Genomic DNA, 18,000 nt, shown 5'->3' on the forward strand with positions numbered 1-18,000 from the left:
GAGCAGTTTCCAGTTCTGGAAAGCTGGTGTGTGTGTGTGTGTGCGTTTTTGGTTTTGTTTTTTCCAATTACCCAGGCTGAAGTCGGCTAATTAGCTCCACAAATCAGTGTCGGTTTACTGATAGATTAGTTGTCAAAAAGTCCTTCGGCTGTTGGTCGTGAATTTATCGAAAAAATAAATGTAGAATTTCTGATTTTATTTAAATGTTTGAGTTATGTTTGGTGTGGAAATCCAGCAATTGATATGCCCCTCCACACAGGGTTCATTGTGAAGCATATTGTGATAAATGTTTGTAAGATGTGCTATGCAAATAAATTTGATTTTATTTGATACACACACTCACCCAGTATAAAGTGCCCAGCAAGGAAGTATTCATTTAATGTTACATGACAACGGGACATCTTCCAGAGCCCAGCTTTATCATAATAAGATTCAGAATCAAATTCAGCTCTCTCATGCATACTTTAGCATGACTTTGGTCTTGAACGTCAGTTACAATTTTGAATCTTGTCCCAGGATATTTTGTTTGCAGAAAAAATTCACGAGACTTAATTAAATCTGTTTGTTCTTACCTGTGTTTCTTGTGGTAGCTATCTTACCAAAACAGTATGAATCTTGTTCATAGCGTTTGATATGTCTTACGGGCACCTTAATTTGTTTAAAATTATTTAGACATTCTTGACTCAGCTATGGGTGTTGAAGGCAAGGTAAGCTCAGAAAGTGTAATGATCACATTGACACACCAAACTGCGTAAAGCCTTTTGTGTATTGCGAATTTTAGAGGCATATTTTACCTCCTATATCTCCTAATTTATTGGAATAGAACACAGGATTAAGACATTTGGGGGATGCAGTGGTCTGCAGTTTAGCAGCACTGCTGAAATGAGTGAGGGGCTCATTTTGGGGTGATGTATCAGCTCTGTGAGATTGTGGCAAAATGAAATGAGGAGCTCATGTAATGGGGGGGGGGGGGTATATGCGGTGGTGGTGCGTGGGGAGGGGGGGGATGGGGGGTTATGGGGCGGGGGGATGAGGAGGATGGTGGTGCGCGGGGCGGGGGGGGAGGTGAGGAGGATGGTGGCGTGCAGGGAGCGGGGGGGGGGGGGATAGGGGGGGGTATGTGGGGGGGGGGGGCAGGCGGGGGGGTGTTGGTAATCGCCCAAGCCCAGTGCAGGAGCCCGCTGTTGATTAGGGGCGCTCCTCAGAGGGTCGGAGGGAGGCAGCCTGTTTCGGCAGACAGATTGGCCATCTGCTCCGCGGCGCCGCTGCTCATGCTAAGCAGGTCTCTGCCGTCCCGTGCTGAGCAGGGTCCCTTCTCTCCTTTACCAAAAAAACCCGCTACCTGCCACTCCAGGAAAGGCCCCGCCCTCACCTGCCGCTCAGGTGAATCCTGCCAAGTTTGGGTTTACCCTGAAAATGCACATATTTTTGTGTGGAGATTTTTTCCACCCCTGCGGGATCGAAAAGACGACATGATGTATTTGCTCAGACGGTCCCGCAGGTAACAGGCGGGACGCGCCCAGATAAAGATTAAATCGCGGGGAAATAAGCTAGCCAGATGGGCTAACGGGCTCTTGCACCAAGCCAGACATTACTGTATGTCCCCTTTAAAAAAAAAAAAAAAAAAACCTGATATCCATGCCTTTGCAACGGGAACAAAAAAAAAAAAAAAAAGCCCCCAGTGTTTGTCTGAAAGGAGCAATAGGAGACTAATCTGAGGTGATCTGTAATTACCTGAAGAGCGCTTACAGTGCAAAAAAAAAGAAAATGGTGTAACATGACCCCCCGGCAGTCCTGCAGCCAGGGAAAGGGGGGATGGGGGGGGGGATGGGGAGGGGATGTAGGGGGGAGGGAGGGAGGGAGGGAGGGGGGCAGGGGGTGTTCCTGTTCTCCAGGTGTGTCATTATGCTTCTCCGCTGCAGCTGTGTTCTCACAGGCTGGGGGGCCGATCGTGTTTATCATGTAGCACATCTCTCCAAAAAGGCTCTAATTGTCCCTGTTCCTCCCCTTGCATGGGAAGTGTCACATTAGACAGTAAAAAAAAAGAAAAGAGAGAGGATCTTGGCACCGCCAGGTTAACCCTTCACGGGGACGGCACCAGTGAGTCGTCCCGGACCCCCCCAAAAAAAGAGGCTCCTTCTCCTTTATTCTTTCTTTTTTAGAGCTTTCATTTCGCGTCTGTGTCTGTGCTAGCCCTGTAGCCTTCTCCGCGGTGCCTGCCGGTGCACGCAGCCTCTCGCTGATGCTATCGACCTCCAACCGAACGAACGTCTGGAAAACGACTGCGGCTGCGTCTGTCGTTCTGGTGTTCCTTGCAGTCAAGCTCCCGGCCTTGTTTTGCGAATAAAAAGACATTTTTAAAAACTGTAATCTGTGCAGGTGGTTCTAGATAATGAGCGTCTCCTGACTGTAGTGTAGTGTAATGCTTTTAACAGCTTCTATGTTATGGGCACCTATGAAAGCAGTAGAACAAAAGGGTTGAATAGAAAAATATTAATTCTGGTTCACACAAGCACAGAGTGTTACTCTAAAGATCAGCGACCAGGTTCTATCCCAGGGGTGTCAAACTAAATTCCCAGAAGGCCGCAGTGTCGGCAGAAGTTTTTTTAATCTGCTGCCAGTTAGGCCTTAAGAACAAGGTGTGTCGATTCTTTAGCCAATCAATGACCTGAATGAACCGCTGGTGCCCAGAACACCATCCCGAAAAACCGACGGACACTGCAGCCACCCCCTCCAGGACTGGAGTTTTACACCTGCGTTCTGTACAATACAGCCCTTTTCCCCCTCCCCCAAGTCAATGTGATGTCACAGAATCAGTTTCCCATGACGTCCGGCATCTGGTGCTGGGCTTCGATCAGGGTCAGCGGTTTGGGGTTATGGTTCCTGGCGAGTGAAACCCTTGACTGAGACGTGCCTGTTCATCGTCTGCTACGTAGCGTTGCTGATATAGTATGCGCCATTGCACACCGTAACTGAGTGCAGATCGCCCACCTTTGAGAGTTTCTCACTTATTGAGCTATAAAAAATGAGGAGGAGCTTGTCTTGTAACCTAAAGGTTGCAGGTTCGATTCCCAGGTAGGACATTGCCGTTGTACCCTTGAGCATGGTACTTAACCTGCATTGCTTCGGTATATATCCAGCTGTATATATGGATGCTATGCAAACGCTATGAAATAAGTTCTGTAAGTCGCTCTGGATAAGAGCGTCTGCAAAATGCCTGCAATGTTAATGTTTTACAGCATTTTACCCGATTTATTATATCTTGTCAGCCTAACTCTGGTCCCTGATTGGCTGCTGATGGGTCTTCCCTGCTGTGTTGCAGTGTCCTCTGTGGAAAGGAAGGAGTGCTACTACAACCTGAACGACGAGAACCTGTGTGAGAACGTGCTGACCAGCAGCGTCACCATGGAGGAGTGCTGCTGCACTCTGGGGGCCGGCTGGGGCGACAACTGTGAGGTGCACCCCTGCCCCGTGCAGGGCACAGGTGAGCTGTCCCAAAATCAACCCTGTCCCGCACACTGTGAGGTGCACCCCTGCCCCGTGCAGGGCACAGGTGAGCTGTCCCAAAATCAGCCCCGTCCCGCACCACACACTGTGAGGTGCACCCCTGCCCCGTGCAGGGTACAGGTGAGCTGTCCCAAAATCAGCCTCGCCTCGCACACTGTGAGGGGCACCCCTGCCCTGTTCAGGGTACAGGTGAGCTGTCCCAAAATCAGCCCCCGCACCACACACTGTGAGGGGCACCCCTGCCCCGTGCAGGGTACAGGTGAGCTGTCCCAAAATTAGTCAAGTGCAATACAATAACAACGATTAATAACAAAACTTCTGTCCACATGTCTTGAGACTAGCCAGAGATGGCCAACAAAAACAAGTTTAAATGTTTAGTGGACTGTTTAAGTCAGGCTTGCATTCAGAGTTAGCTGCTTGTGTTCATAGGGGGAGACTTGGACGATCCATGTGTTTTTGCAAGGTCTTGAAGGACCCGAGGTTCGTGCTGTAGGCCCACAGACTCGCTGCTTTTTGCAAGCACATGCTGATTTCATTTAGGGCCCAGAACTGTGCTGCATACCAAACAGAGAAGTCTCCGGTCTGCGATTCCGTCTCGGCCAAGAAAAGGGAAAGACGTGCGGTCTGCCCGTCTGGCTGTTTTCACTTCCCTCAGTTTCTCGTCATCAGGGCTGTTTTTCTCACGCGCTTTTTCGACTGTACCCCCACGCAACAGATCAGTTTGCCCAGATGTGCCCGGCAGGGAAGGGCAGCGTCCCGACTGGAGACTCCATCTTCGGGACGGCGGCCTCCAGCCACAAAGGTAACGTCCCGCACCCCCCCGCCCCCAGCTTCGCTAAACCTGAAGAAAGGGTCCGCAATGTTCGACGCCATCGCCCGCGATGTTAGCAGTTCGTGTTAGCGATCCACAATCCGCAGGGCCTTATCGAAGCCGTCTCTGAGACGCTGCGATTGGTCTGATTAGGGAAAGGGCTTCCCTCTGCCTCCCCTCCACCTCCCCTCCACCTTCCCTTCGCCTTCCCTCCGCCTTCCCTCCACCTCCCCTCCACCTTCCCTCCGCCTTCCCTCCACCTTCCCTCCACCTTCCCTCCGCCTTCCCTCTGCCTCCCCTCCACCTCTCCTCTGCCTCCTCTCCACCTTCCCTCCACCTCCACCTCCTCTCCGCCTCCCCTCCGCCTTCCCTCCACCTCCCCTCCGCCTCCCCTCCACCTCCCCTCTGCCTCCCCTCCGCCTTCCCTCCACCTCCCCTCCGCCTCCCCTCCGCCTCCCCTCCGCCTCTCCTCCGCCTCCACGCCCGGCTGTTTTGATTCTCTGAGGTTTTTCCTCCCCCGGCTTTGACTCACGGTGCGGAAATGGCGGCCGCAGATGTTCACAAACACTCGCACAGCGACACATGCGGGGCAGATGGAGACGCAGTGAACCTCCCCCCCAACCCTTTCTTACTCCTCCCCCCAACACTTTCTTACCTCTCCTCTCCCCCCAACCCCTACCCCCCCCCCACCCCTCCCTCAAAATCATAGCTCTTTTATAACACGCTCGCTCCCCTCACATTAAGCCTCGTTCTTCAGGCAAGTTTAATTCTGCTGTTTCACTTCGATGGCGGCAATGGCGGCTGAGAGAAGCAGGCAAGTCAGAGACGCCAAGAGCGTTTCCTGATTGGCAGCCTGGAAGCGTCTTCAGATAGCCAATCGCTGCTTGCGCAAATGGTGACATTGGGCGTGGTTCTCACTGGCAAGCAGACATGTCGAGGAGATTATATACGAGCGGGACACAGGCTAGCGGGGCTATCGCTAGCACAGGTTACCCTCCCAATGCACCTTGAGCTGTGACCGCATGCAAGATTGAGATATTCCCACATAACTTCACCTCTAATTTCCATTCTGGCCACACGCAGTTGCAGATCAGTTGCGTAAGGTTATGTTTTTTGACCACGGCGATGCATCACCATCATCAGTGTGCGTCAGTAGAAGCCTGCGGTTGGTGAGGTGAGCGATGATGACGACGACCTGACGATCCTGATTGGCTGCCTCCTCTTTCCCTCCTCCTCTGATGCAGATGCGGACGAGTGCCTTCTGTTCAGCCAGGAGATCTGCAAAGACGGCTTCTGCTTGAACACGGCCGGCAGCTACGAGTGCTACTGCAAGCAGGGCCTGTACTACGACGAGGTCAAGCTGCAGTGCCTGGGTGAGCGAGCTCTCCGCGGCCTTCCCGCCTGCCCCCTCCGCTCTGCCCCCTGCTGGGACTGACGTTTCCTGCAGACGTCCTGTCACAGACCCGTTTAGCAGATGTGCTTCATCCAGGCCTGTGTGTTGCTTCCTGGCGCTGGGTAATCCCCTTAAATATCTCATAATGATGATCTTACTCGAGAGCGCAAAAAAAAGAAAGCAACGTCTCCCCTAAACGGATTTGAACCCGTGAGCCCCCTCTCTGGTCGCTAACCCGGCACCCCGACCGCAGAATCACAACATTGGCCGCCATGCAGCGCCAGGCGCAGGGATATATCCGGCGAAGCGGTACGTGTGTCTGCTGCGGTACGGCAGTCGGGGATCGGCCCCGCCCTGCGTCAGAGGGGGAGGGTTAGCGGCAGGGCGCGGGCGGACGCCTGAGGTTCGGGGCGGACCGCGGGACACGGGGCCCGGCAGCAGGTCCCAAAACCACGGCCCGGCCCGGGACGCCGCGCCACACCGCCCCACGCCGCCCCCGGGGCGGAGGGTAGCGCGCCCGCGGGAGCCGCCCGCGGAGTCCCGCCACATTTGTTCCGGAATATTCCGTCATGGCGGGCTGGGCAGGGAGGGTCAGACTTGAGGTTTGACTTCCTTCCATCCTTTTACAACATCCCTTTTTAATATAGGAACCGTAGAATTAAAAGGCACTCAAAGAACCAAGGCCTGCTGCCACAGTTTACTTGTGCCATGTTTAAAACACACTGATGGGCTGTTTTATGCAAACAAACGTATAGCCGAATAAAATGAGCTTCATAACGCAGTCATGCATTTTTGTTCCCATTTTTCAAAGAAAATAATTTTAAAGACATAATGAACTGGCTTGCATGTCCCCTCATATGTTCAGGGTGTTGCCCCTCGCCCCCCTGATCAGACCCAGGATTATGGGATGACTGGAAGGGGAAGGAAATGTCTCTGTTTTTATTTTCACTGCAAAAGTCTTTTGTTGGTTCCATTTGAGGCGTTTCATGAATTCGGTGCTTAATCATTTTCTAGAGAAGGTGTGTGGGTTTGGCAGAGTGATGTAAACTCCTGCCGTGAGCTGAGTTTACCGACGGTCACGCTCGACGGTCGCCAAACATTTGTCAGTTCGGGAAACGTGGGAGAGTCATCATCTCGACCGCAAACTGATGAAACTGTGCGTGGAGCTGAGGTCCATTGAGTCTGTAAGACCGCGCTGTTTGTGTTTGCGGTGGTTCCATTAACACTCCCTCTCTGCAGTGTGTCAAGCCTCAACGATTCACAGTTGCACAAGCGTTCTGAATCATGTACCTTCAATATCTCCGCCTCTCCTACTCAAAATCTCTCTCTCTCTCTCTCTCTCCCACTCTTTTTTCCTCCTCATTTCTTGTCCTCTCTTTATCCCCTCTCTCTTTTTTGTCTCCCATCCTTCCTTCCACCTCTTTATTTCTTTTTCTCTCCTTCTCTCCTCATCCCCCCTTCTCTCTCTCTCTCTCCCTCTCCTTCTCTCTCTCTCTCTCTCTCTTTGAAGCATCAGTTGACTGAGAATTGAGAGGTCATTCGGTTATTAGATTTTTCATTAATGACTGTACTGTGTGAAATCCACTCTTCTGGGACCTGGTTGGGGAACTTTTGATTTTGGGATGCGAGGAACGCCCTGTAAGCTTGTGGTGTGAGCCTCCTTCCTCACATCACTGTCCTATTCTCACACACTCTCTCCCTCTCTGTCCTCTCTTTTTTGCTCTCTCTCTCTCTCCTTCTCTCTCTGCGCAGACATTGACGAGTGTCTGGACGAGAGCACCTGCGGAGGCAGTGGGCAGTGCATGAACTCGCACGGCTCCTACATGTGCTTCTGCAACCCCCCGATGATGCTGAACCCGGACAGCATGCGCTGCGAATCTGCCCCCACGGTCTCGGGTAAGCCCCGCCCCCTGCCCCCTGGTCCAATGAGAGCCACAGCAGACCTGCGTGCGTTGGTAGTGCGTACTGCTGGTGAATTTGTTTCATGTTTGATTTATAAAAATGAACAACTTCTATTTATAAAGAACCGTCTTCATCAGTTACGCGTGGTGTACTACCCGTCCTGTCAAGCGGCCGTTGACGCTGATTCTTTTCTTGGGAAACGAGCAGAAGAATCGCTTGTCGTCACGTTTTGATCCGATTGCATTAAGACTGTAGCGTTTCTTGAGGAGTTTGCACGCAGACCTGACAGACAGTCTCTCTCTCGGCAGGGGGAGTCCTGTCCAGTTTTGCGTGGAAGGTGTGAAAGAGACGTGTGAAAACAGTGTGTGTGGAGGCGCGTCGTCACCCAGGGCCGAACCGATTGGCCGTACGGGTGCTGTGAGGTCACGCAGTATTAATAGCACGGCAGCAAGGACATTGGTGCAGCCAGGAATTCATTCTGGTGGTGGGGGGCTAAAGTATTGTGAACCGAACCGATGAAGTTCACGAGCTTGTCGATGTGGGGGCTGTGGGGTGTGGGTTTGGGCGGGGGGGGGGGGGGGGGGGGGGGGGGTCACAGAAAGATTGTCGAATGGGTGGGTGGGAAAATTATTACTTCTCCAGTTTTCCTGAGATCCTCTTCTGTGCGTATTTTTATCTTGGGTGGAGGGGGCGGGGGGTTTGGGTTTGGGTTAATGAATTTTTTGTGTTTATGATTCAAAATAATAATGACAGTTTATTTCAGTCCTGCCCGTGGCCCGAAACGTACCCCCTTCCTTTGCTGCTGAGTTTGAGCTCCTCCGAAACACAGACCTGCCCGTTTATGTAACTTCTGAGACCGCAGGTTGAATGTGACTGGAATAATAAGACGCATGATGCAACCTTGCTGCAGATATTGAAATCAGCCACACAGTCTCACATATTTCACCTTTAACTCGAATGTGAGCACAAGACCAGGGGAACCAAAAAAAAGTACACTGCTGGCAAGCGTTTAAATCTGTGCTTCAAAAAAACATATAAAATATAAAAGTGAATTGCTGAAACCACATTTAAGCAAGTTGTCTGTTTTATCAAACACTTCCCTAATCTCATTCGAGACACTAATATGCCCCTGGGATAATTTACAAGGCCGACCTGCGGTCGCATTAATGTCAGTTCTGCGGTGCAATAGCGTTGCCGTGGCGTTGGGGGGAAATAATAACTCGTCTACTTATCGCTTCAACAGAGCGCTGGCCGCATTAGTTTTTTCGTGTTTCAGTTGAAATACTGTGCAGTAATTTCCCCCCTCTCTCTCTCTCTCTCTCTCTCTCTCTGTCTCTCTCTCACTCTCTCTCTTTCCCTCCCTCTCTGTCCTCTCTTTCTCTCCCTCCATCTCTCTCTCTTTTTCTCTCTCTCGCTCTCCCTCTCCCTCTCCCTCTCACTCTCACTCTCACTCTCACTTTCTCTCTTTCTCTCTTTCACTGTTTTCGTCCTTCCCTCTCTGTCCTCTCTTTCTCTTCCTCCATCTCTCTCTCTCCCTCTCTCCCTCTCTCTCTCTCGCTCTCGCTCTCTCTCTCTCTCTCTCTCCCTCCCTCCGTCTCTCGCGGGCCCAGAAGCCGGTCCGTTTAATAAAGCGTCCGGCCGGCGGATGAAATGTAAATCGATGGGATGAAATGTAGGAGGAGCCGCGCCGTGGCAGCGAAGTCGAGGTGCATTAGCTGCAGCGCAAGATGCAGTCGCTTGCGCTGAACTGTGCTGCCTTTATAACCGCCATCGGTGAATGATTTAGGAAAATGGAGGACTCCATTAAGTTTCAGAGGGTTCCGCTGATTATCCGGGCTGCTTACTGATGGCTGTGGTGTGTGTGTGTGTGTGTGTGTGTGTGTGTGTGTGTGTGTGTGTGTGTGTGTATGTGTGTGTATGTGTATGTGTATGTGTGTGTGTGTGTGTGTGTGTGTGTGTGTGTGTGTGTGTGTGTGCGCCCATGTGTGCAGTGTCTGCCTCATCCACACTGCTGCTGCCCCATGTTTCTACACTTGTCCTTTTTTTTCCCCTGCGCTGGCATTGGGGAACTGCTCAGGTTTCCCTCAGTCGGTGCCTGCAGGGAATCTGCAGTCAGGGTTAGCTTAAGCTAGTTAGTTAGCGCCCACCCTGTGGAAATCCAGCAAGAAATAAAAACAATTGCGTTGCGCAGGATTGTTCATTAGCCTGTGATTTTCCTCAAAGCAGAGTCTGAGCGGCGTAGAATGGTGTTTTTTTTTTTTTGGGGTCATTTGAATAGCAGTAATGCGATGAGGTATGTGGTTTGGAAGGCCTCTGGTCTAAGACGCGCTCCAGATAGAAGATGGGAAAGGTGCCTTTCCGTCTGCTTTTTCCCCCCCACTGGCGTCTCCCCCTGCCAGTAAGCACGCGTGCTGATATTCTCTGTGCGCTGAGGTGAACGCGGTCATGCGACGCGGGGACAGCGCGGAATTCCAATGACCTGTGGCGGCTGCCCTGGATACCTCTGAATTACAGAGCCCAGATTTTTTCAGATAGCTGGAGCTCCAAATCTTTTCCTGGCAACAGGAGTCACCCTCTGTAGTGCAGGAGTGTGGACACTAACGAGGGCATGATATAGCCAGTCGTCAGTCTGTCTGTCTGTCAGTCAGTCAATTAATAGGAAACGGTAGACTTTTTCCTGCCAGGATAAGACGGTCTTCAAATTCAGCCGGGATTTTCTCAAGGTTTCTACTGCAGCATAACTGCCCCCCAGCTGCAATCTTTTGCGTTTTTGGAATTCATGTTAATTTTGTTTTTGAATACTGTGCATAGTTTCTGTCAGTTTGCACAAAATGGCACCTGCCTTTATTTTAACAAAGAAGCCATGTGGTTATTCGAGTTGCATCCCATTTGTTGTGAAAGCCTTGAATCGAACTCCCCGCTATTCCTCTGTGAAACATCTCTGAGACGTATCGCCCCCTGGTGGCCGATGTGGTAATTACGTGACACTGCATCCCTCACACTATAGTGCCAGTGGCGACACGGTCCGGCCTCTACATCCGGCAGCATCACGCTCCTCATCTTCCTCTGTGTGCGTTTCAGAGCCTGCCGAGCAGACCGATATCTACCAGGACATTTGCTGGCAGACGGTGACGCAGGAGTCCCTGACCTGCACCAGCCCGCTGACCGAGAGGAAGACCACCTACACGGAGTGCTGCTGCCTGTACGGAGAGGCCTGGGGCATGGACTGCGCACTCTGCCCGATGAAGGACTCGGGTACGGTACCTTCAGCGCCTCGGGCTAGGCTAGCCTCTGCTTTAGCCGCCGGGTTTACAGCGCACCACAGAAGAAGTCTTAGACTCGATTTCAATTCAATTGTATTTTGTTCGTATAGCGCTTTTTTTATTTATTATTTATTTATTTATTTTTACATAGAACTGCCACAAATACACTTTTACAGGGTAGCAAGGCAAGAGACAGAGCAAAAAGAGCAAGCAGAGCAAACACCAGGCCTGTTAAAAAAAAACTCCCAGTGGGAAGAAAACCCCTCGAACGGCAGCGAGAAAAAACTCCCCAAAGGGACGAAATGTCAAGAGGAACCCGGCTATAGAGGGGGGAAGCTCATCCTCCACTGCACTGGCCAGCCTGGCGTAAAATAGCAGACAGCAAATAAAACGGGTTGAACAGGTAACGGCTGAGCGAGTTTGTGTTTCTCTTACCCGGAGAAGCCTGGGGAAACCAGGACTTTCCGTTTCGCGGTAAATCAGCGACTTCAGCCGCCGTCTGCGGCCCTTGTCCCTGAGAGCCACGGGGGTCTGCTGGTTTTTATTTCCACCTTAAATTTTCAAACCCCCGCATTTTCCAAAAGTCAGTTCCCAATTCTCAAACGGTTACCCTACAGTGCCACCGTACGTGGTGCAGCAGTGTGATTACCGGGCTTCTGGAAATGTGAGTGATGACCATAGAAAGCCTGGAGCTGTCCTGTATAAGAGCGGGTGCCTTTGCAGCCCTGTGGGGTTTAGTGGGTGTGGGGCAGTGGCCAGAGCATCATGCACTGAGAGGTGGGGACCCTCCTTCCTTGCTGGATGGTCTCTGGGGATGGGGTGCACTCTCGATCGGGGTGGGAGGCACTCCATTTGGGCAGGCCCGTGTTCCTCAGCCACGTCCAGAGCACAGCTAGGACCCCCCCCAAAAAAGCCCTTTCGACCCAACCCTGAGAGTCAGGCACAGCCCTCCTCTAATGGGTGTGCCGTCTCCTACCTCAAGTGTCAGAGAGAGGGTTGGGTGCAGCTCATGTTACGGTCTGGCTAAAATAAAGTTCTTAAGAAAATGATAATAATAAATAAGATTATTATGCTCTTTGTGACGTGACAGACCTGTTTGAGATCATTTTTCCAGATCAGTGATGCCAAAAAATATTCACAGCATGTCTCCGTAACAGGCTTGTTCACTTCCCTTTGCTAAAGTACAATTGATATTCAGCAGCTGAGCTGGATGACCCTTTGAAATAGACTGAAACCCTATGAGAGATCTCCTAGGCCTTTTCTGGATGAATGTGGTTCTGCGTCCGGCTTTTCCTGTAATCAATTTTATAACACGCTGTGACCGTTGACTACCAGAAACAAATGGCTTCTGCGTCGGGATTGATGAATTCTTTCTAGCTTACATCATCACAGAATTTACAGGACGTCTTTTTTGGTTCCGTCGAGATTACTGTTTCAAAAAACTTTTATGTTATGTGAAACACGTAGAAAAAGAAAAGAAAATGGTGAAAGCGCTGGACATAATCCAGAGCTAGTTTTCCCAGTGAGAGAATGTGTTAGCGGGTCATTTATAATGGGAACACTTCTGTGAGTTTCCCCCAAAAAAAGAGGCCCAGACGTGTAGTCGCAACCTTGAGCGTCTTTTCCAGGAGCAGCTGTGTGTGCATATACACCGGCCCCACTGCGCTCTCCTACTAGTGGTCGCTCGAACGCAGATGCACAAAGCACTCCCAACTTTTCTGTTCTCAGAGGGAAACCGCACTATCGATCGTACATTTTAAGAGATGTTGTCTGGATCCTTTCCCCACCGTGATGCACTTCCTGTCCAGACGGCCTTCTGGGAGGAAGCACAGGTGGACGGGATTAACCGCATTTGATCTTACACGCAAGCCGAGGCTGAGAGCTCCCTCCTTCCTTGTGTTTTTTTTCACGCTGGTCTCCATGGAAACCACGACTCGTGCATGCTGTGGTCAGTGTTAAAATCCACGCTCAGGAGAATAATCGGGCTGTAAATTTGCTCATTTCATAACATGTGAAGTCAGTGTATCTGAATTTCCTGATGTACTTGAATAATCTCTTGATTTATTAAGATTTTGAATGGAATTATGTGTTCCTTGATTTAACTGCATAGGTTAACTTCATATGATACGTCATATTAATTGGGGGTAAACCTGTGTGATTATTTTGAGCATTTTACCAATTATTTTGACCAAGATTTTCATATGGCATGATTGAGAGTTTTAACATTTGAAGTCATTAGTTCTGAAGATGACTACACAACTTTTTTTCTGCATTAGTGTTATATATAGTATAAATTTAGTATGAAGTGAATGCTTTTTTAAAGAAACTGTTACTTTCCACCCGGTCCCTTGCCGACAGCACCAGCTCTGCTCACTGATAGACTCTGATGAGATAAACAACACTTTTGCTTTCTTAGGCTTGTACAGTCCGTTTCATCAACGGACGCAGAGATATTTCTCAGAAAAACATTAACATGAACGAGGGAACTTTCCAGAATTTGAACCTTGAACTTTGTGGCTACAAATCTAGTCTCTTTCCCTCTGCACCTCTTTACAAGACACTCAGCTCATCCCTTGTTCACTTGATCTTATAGCGTCCATTTTTAATGAGCACATGGGACTAGTGTGAAAAGGGCAAATTGAGCAATTAAGATCCCTATTAAGATGACTATCCATCTGTGTATTATTTATTTGCTTGAAAGAGCTAAAAAAAAATTTGTTGAGTTTTACATATTTATCCATTTACACATCTCACATGGCTCCTCCTCTTACCCAGACACTTCTCCTCGCTGATTGGTGGGAATCGTGCGATTGACAGTTCCTGCTCTTTTACATTTTCATTTTATTTGGCCGACGCTTTTATCCCGTTGCTCTTTCTCTCTCCTGCCCCCCCCCCTCGCCCACAGAGAGCTACGCCACCATGTGCAACATGCCCCACGGCCAGGGCCGACGCCCCTACGGTCGCGACGCGCTGCCCCCCTCCGAGCACGACTACCCCGTCCACGAGGTGCCCCCGGAGTACGGCTCCCAATCCCAGTCGCCCCGCTACCTCCCCGACTACGAGAACCAAGAGCGTGAGTAGCCCTCTCCCAGCCACTGTGCTGGGAATTTGGGGAAGGGAGGGAGGGGGGGGCGGAAGGATTCAGGTTGAATTTTACCTCGCTCAGAACGAAAGCTTGTTGCTGCCACCTGGTGGTCAAACGAATAAATACTTGACTATTTTGAATTCACTGATTGTGCTGCATCTGATACCCTGGGGATGCATGCGTTTCATTTCAAATGGAGCATTTTTTTAAAGCTATTGGTAATTCGTGTCATAAATTAATTATCATTCCAATTTGAATACATGTATTTTGAATTCTCTGGATTTTCTCTCCCGAGACAAATCTGGCTTTGTTAATTTTTCATCAGAAACCGATGAAAGCAGTGATTGAATGAATTAATTTTGTTTTAATGGATTCTGATGGTTGGGTCCTGATTTAAAAAAAAGAAGACATTTAAAGCAAAGGATTGAACATCGTTATTAAATGTTGTGCTAGCTTCCAAAGTGAAATGCCATCTGGCCTTTTGTGCAATTAATACGTTGTGAAAACCACACGCGATGCTGTTCATTGGTATTCTGGGCACCTTTGAAAACATTACGTCATCCCCAGGAGCCAGTTTGTAAAGGTCAGCTCGGGGTCACGTGTCACCTGGCTCTGCAGATTGAATCCCTTGCTGCTGGATTGCTGGAAATCCGCCAGCTGTTCACACACCTGTCCAAACCTGCGTGCGGACAATGAGCTCAACAGCAGAGCTCCCATTTTGTGTTTCTCTCGCTTTCTCTCTTGCTGTTTGCACCTTACGCATGTGCTCACACACACACCCTCTTTCATGTCATGCATATGTACAAACACACCCTTTGTCTTTAAAGCATACGCACACACAGGTGCATTCTCTAATTAATGTATGTGTGCATACACATAACATACTCACCCACGTTTTTTCACACACACACACACACACACACACACGCTCTGTTTCAAACACAAATATATATGCACATATATAACATATGCACATGCATTCTCTCTCTCTCCCTCTGTTTCTCTCTCTTTGTTTCTCTGTCTCTCCCCCACTCTCTCTCCCTCTATTTCTCTCCCTCTATCCTTCTCTCTGTCTCCCTCTATCACTCTCCCTCTATCCTTCTCTCTCTCCCTCCCTCCCCCTCTCTCTCTCTCCCTCTGTTTCTCTCTCTTTGTTTCTCTCTCTCTCTCTCCTCCCCTCCCTCCCTCCCTCCCTCCCTCTCTCTCCGTCCCCCCCTCTCTCTTCCTCCTCCTCATCCCCCTCTCTTTCCTGCGTTTCTCCCTGCAGATGCGTACGACGCATTTGAGGGCCTGCGGGCGGACGAGTGCGGCATCCTGAACGGCTGTGAGAACGGGCGCTGTGTGCGCGTGCAGGAGGGCTACACCTGCGACTGTTTCCACGGCTACACCCTGGACATGTCCCGCATGGCCTGCGTGGGTGAGAGAGCCGCGCCCCGCACTGGAGTCACACCTGGGCCTCACCTGGGTCACACCTGGGTCATACCTGGGCCTCACCTGGGCCACACCAGGGTCATACCTGGGTCATACCTGGGCCACACCAGGGTCACACCTGAGTCATACCTGAGTCATACCTGAGTCATACCTGGGCCTCACTTGGGTCACACCTGGGTCACACCTGGGCCTCACCTGGGCCACACCTGGCCCAGAAAACAATGGCCTCTCATTTCCTGATTTAACACTTTTTTTCCATGCAATGCAGAAATTGAAGTCCAAATGCTGTTCCAGCTGCGTTACACTGCAGATGCTTTTCAAACGCATTTTAAGACGCACTCTGTCCGAATTCAGCGCTCTTAATGGAGAGGAGGAGTAAAAATAGGCGATTACGAAAGTATTGTAAAAAAAAAGAAAAAGAAGAAAGGAAAAGGAAACCTTATCAGCGTTTGCGATTTGGAGGCCGGGCCGCTGAGCAGACGCGGGGCGGAGCAGAATGAATAAGGCAGGCTGGCGGAGAGGCGAGGCGAGGCTGAGGATGAGCTCAGTCGCGTGCGTCATCTGACCGGCGGATAAGCCCCCTGTCCTGCTGCGTATTAATGCGTCCGGGGGCCAGCAGCGTTCGTCTTCCAGCTCCGCCCCCCCACCCCCCCGCCGCTGTGTTTCTGTAGATGTCTTTTTGTCTTCTTCCACATTAATTAGAATAGCAGCTGTAGAGATGAGATTGTGGGGAAAACGGAGGGAGGGGTGGAGGGGTGGAGGGGTGGTTGGTGGGGGGGGGGGGGGTACATAATTGTTCCTGTTATTACCGCGGTGGTTATTACTGCACCGCGGCTCATGGTGTGCACTCTGGAGCTGTCTGATTGGTGCGCTGTGGCTGCCGTCTGTCCCCCCCCCCCCCCCGCTAAAACTGCTGCTCCTCAAACTGTTATTTTAACTCCGAACCACCAGGGATGGCAGAAACTAAACTTCCTGGATGGTCTGAATGCTTTTTTTTTTTTTTTTGTCTGTGGCATCCTTTAAAAACCAGCAGCCAATTCAGGACTTGGAAACAATGGGCTTGTGACTCATTTGTGGGTTTCTGGGTTGTGAGGGTTTGACACCCAGCTGATGATTAGCCCTGAATAGCTTCAGTGAATAACCGGCTCTGTAAATGCATCGTACGTAAAAGTGTAATCTGCGTGAGTCACGCTTGCTAAATACCAAAATGTAACGTGATGTGACGTGACGTGAAGCCTGTGTTTGCTATAGTTAATGTTCCCTTGGGCTGATCACTGCTACTGGAGTAATGAGGGAAATAACGTGTGTGAGTCTGAATGCAGTCCAGTTACAGCGTACGCAAAAGTCAAGGCGGTTTACTGCTGTGTGTAAAATCTCCTGGAAATAGAGACGTCACGGGAAGGTTCATTTTTCTGAAAATGTACCAGCCGAGAGCTCCCAGGGGTCTCCGTTGGTAGGTCCCACAGGCAGCTGCAGGTCAGCGCCTTGGCTGAGCCGTTAGCCGATGGTAAAAAAATATAAAGGAGGAGACGGATGGTTTCGTCCTGGCAGGTGTAGGATGGGATTAAGTCAGCCAGGTGTGCACGCTCACTGGCTGCAGGTGTGCACGCTCACTGGCTGCAGGTGTACACGCTCACTGGCTGCAGGTGTGAGCGCTCACTGGCTGCAGGTGTGCACGCTCAGTGTGCATACCTGCCACACCTGAATGTGTGTGTGTGTGTGTGTGTGTGTGTGTGCATGTGCGCATATGCACGTGTGTGTGTGTGTGTGTGTGCGCGTATGCACATGTGTGTGTGCGTGCGCGTGTGTGTATGCGCGTGTGTGCGTGCGAGCGTGCATGCATGCGTATGTGTCTGTGTGTGTGTGCGGGTGTTTGTGTCGGTCTGCGTACGTGCGTGCGTGTGTGCGTGTGGGTGTTTGTGTCGGTTTGCGTGCGTGCGCGCGTGCGTGTGGGTGGGTGTTTGTGTCGGTTTGCGTGCGTGCGTGTGGGTGGGTGTTTGTGTCGGTTTGCGTGCGTGCGTGTGGGTGGGTGTTTGTGTCGGTTTGCGTGCGTGCGCGTAAACAAACACGTTACACGTGTTTGTACGTACGCGGCGGTGTCGGGTGATGATGCGTCTCCGCGTTCACCTTCAGCGGTCCCCCCCTTTTTTTCCCGCCATCTCCCGTGGCGATTGAGCAGCCGCTCGCGTTCCCCCCCCCGCGGGTCTGCGTGACGAAGGCGCGTAAAATAAATAAATAAATAAATAAATAAATAAAAGGCGTAATTGCGAGGCGAGATTGGTTTGCTCGCCAGCAGGCGATTCGTCTGGACGCCTGTTCCACAGTAATCACTATCTGCATCGAGCAGGCCCTCGTCCCGCTTTAATTTAGCGCCGCGCCGCGTAATCGTTCCGATATGAAGACGGCGGACGGATGACGATGAAGAGCGGGCTGCCGTCGCATCGTTTAAAACAGACGCGCGTTTTAATGCACTCTGTGTTCCTGTTGAGTCATTAGTTCCGGAAGTGCAAATTGGCTGATAATCGCAAAATCTGTTTTTGTGCTAGTACACTTTATGTGATAATAGTACAGTAACGATTTAATGTAGATTGATTGTGGCTGTCAAGTC

At 50.7% G+C, this 18,000-nt stretch overlaps 1 protein-coding gene across 1 annotated transcript in view; it reads left to right on the forward strand.

Annotated features, from left to right (window-relative positions):
• ltbp1 (latent transforming growth factor beta binding protein 1) overlaps positions 1-18,000 on the forward strand; it is a 111,894-nt gene that overhangs the window by 92,775 nt on the left and 1,119 nt on the right. Inside the window, exons 23-29 of the mRNA XM_035400914.1 lie at positions 3,323-3,484; positions 4,223-4,309; positions 5,563-5,691; positions 7,464-7,607; positions 10,695-10,868; positions 13,782-13,949; positions 15,229-15,378. Of these exons, the coding sequence (XP_035256805.1) occupies positions 3,323-3,484; positions 4,223-4,309; positions 5,563-5,691; positions 7,464-7,607; positions 10,695-10,868; positions 13,782-13,949; positions 15,229-15,378 (1,014 nt within the window). The remainder of the gene's footprint in view (positions 1-3,322; positions 3,485-4,222; positions 4,310-5,562; positions 5,692-7,463; positions 7,608-10,694; positions 10,869-13,781; positions 13,950-15,228; positions 15,379-18,000) is intronic.

The sequence above is a fragment of the Anguilla anguilla genome, chromosome 18 (genome assembly GCF_013347855.1).
Source record: "Anguilla anguilla isolate fAngAng1 chromosome 18, fAngAng1.pri, whole genome shotgun sequence".
Taxonomy (NCBI): Eukaryota; Metazoa; Chordata; class Actinopteri; order Anguilliformes; family Anguillidae; genus Anguilla; species Anguilla anguilla.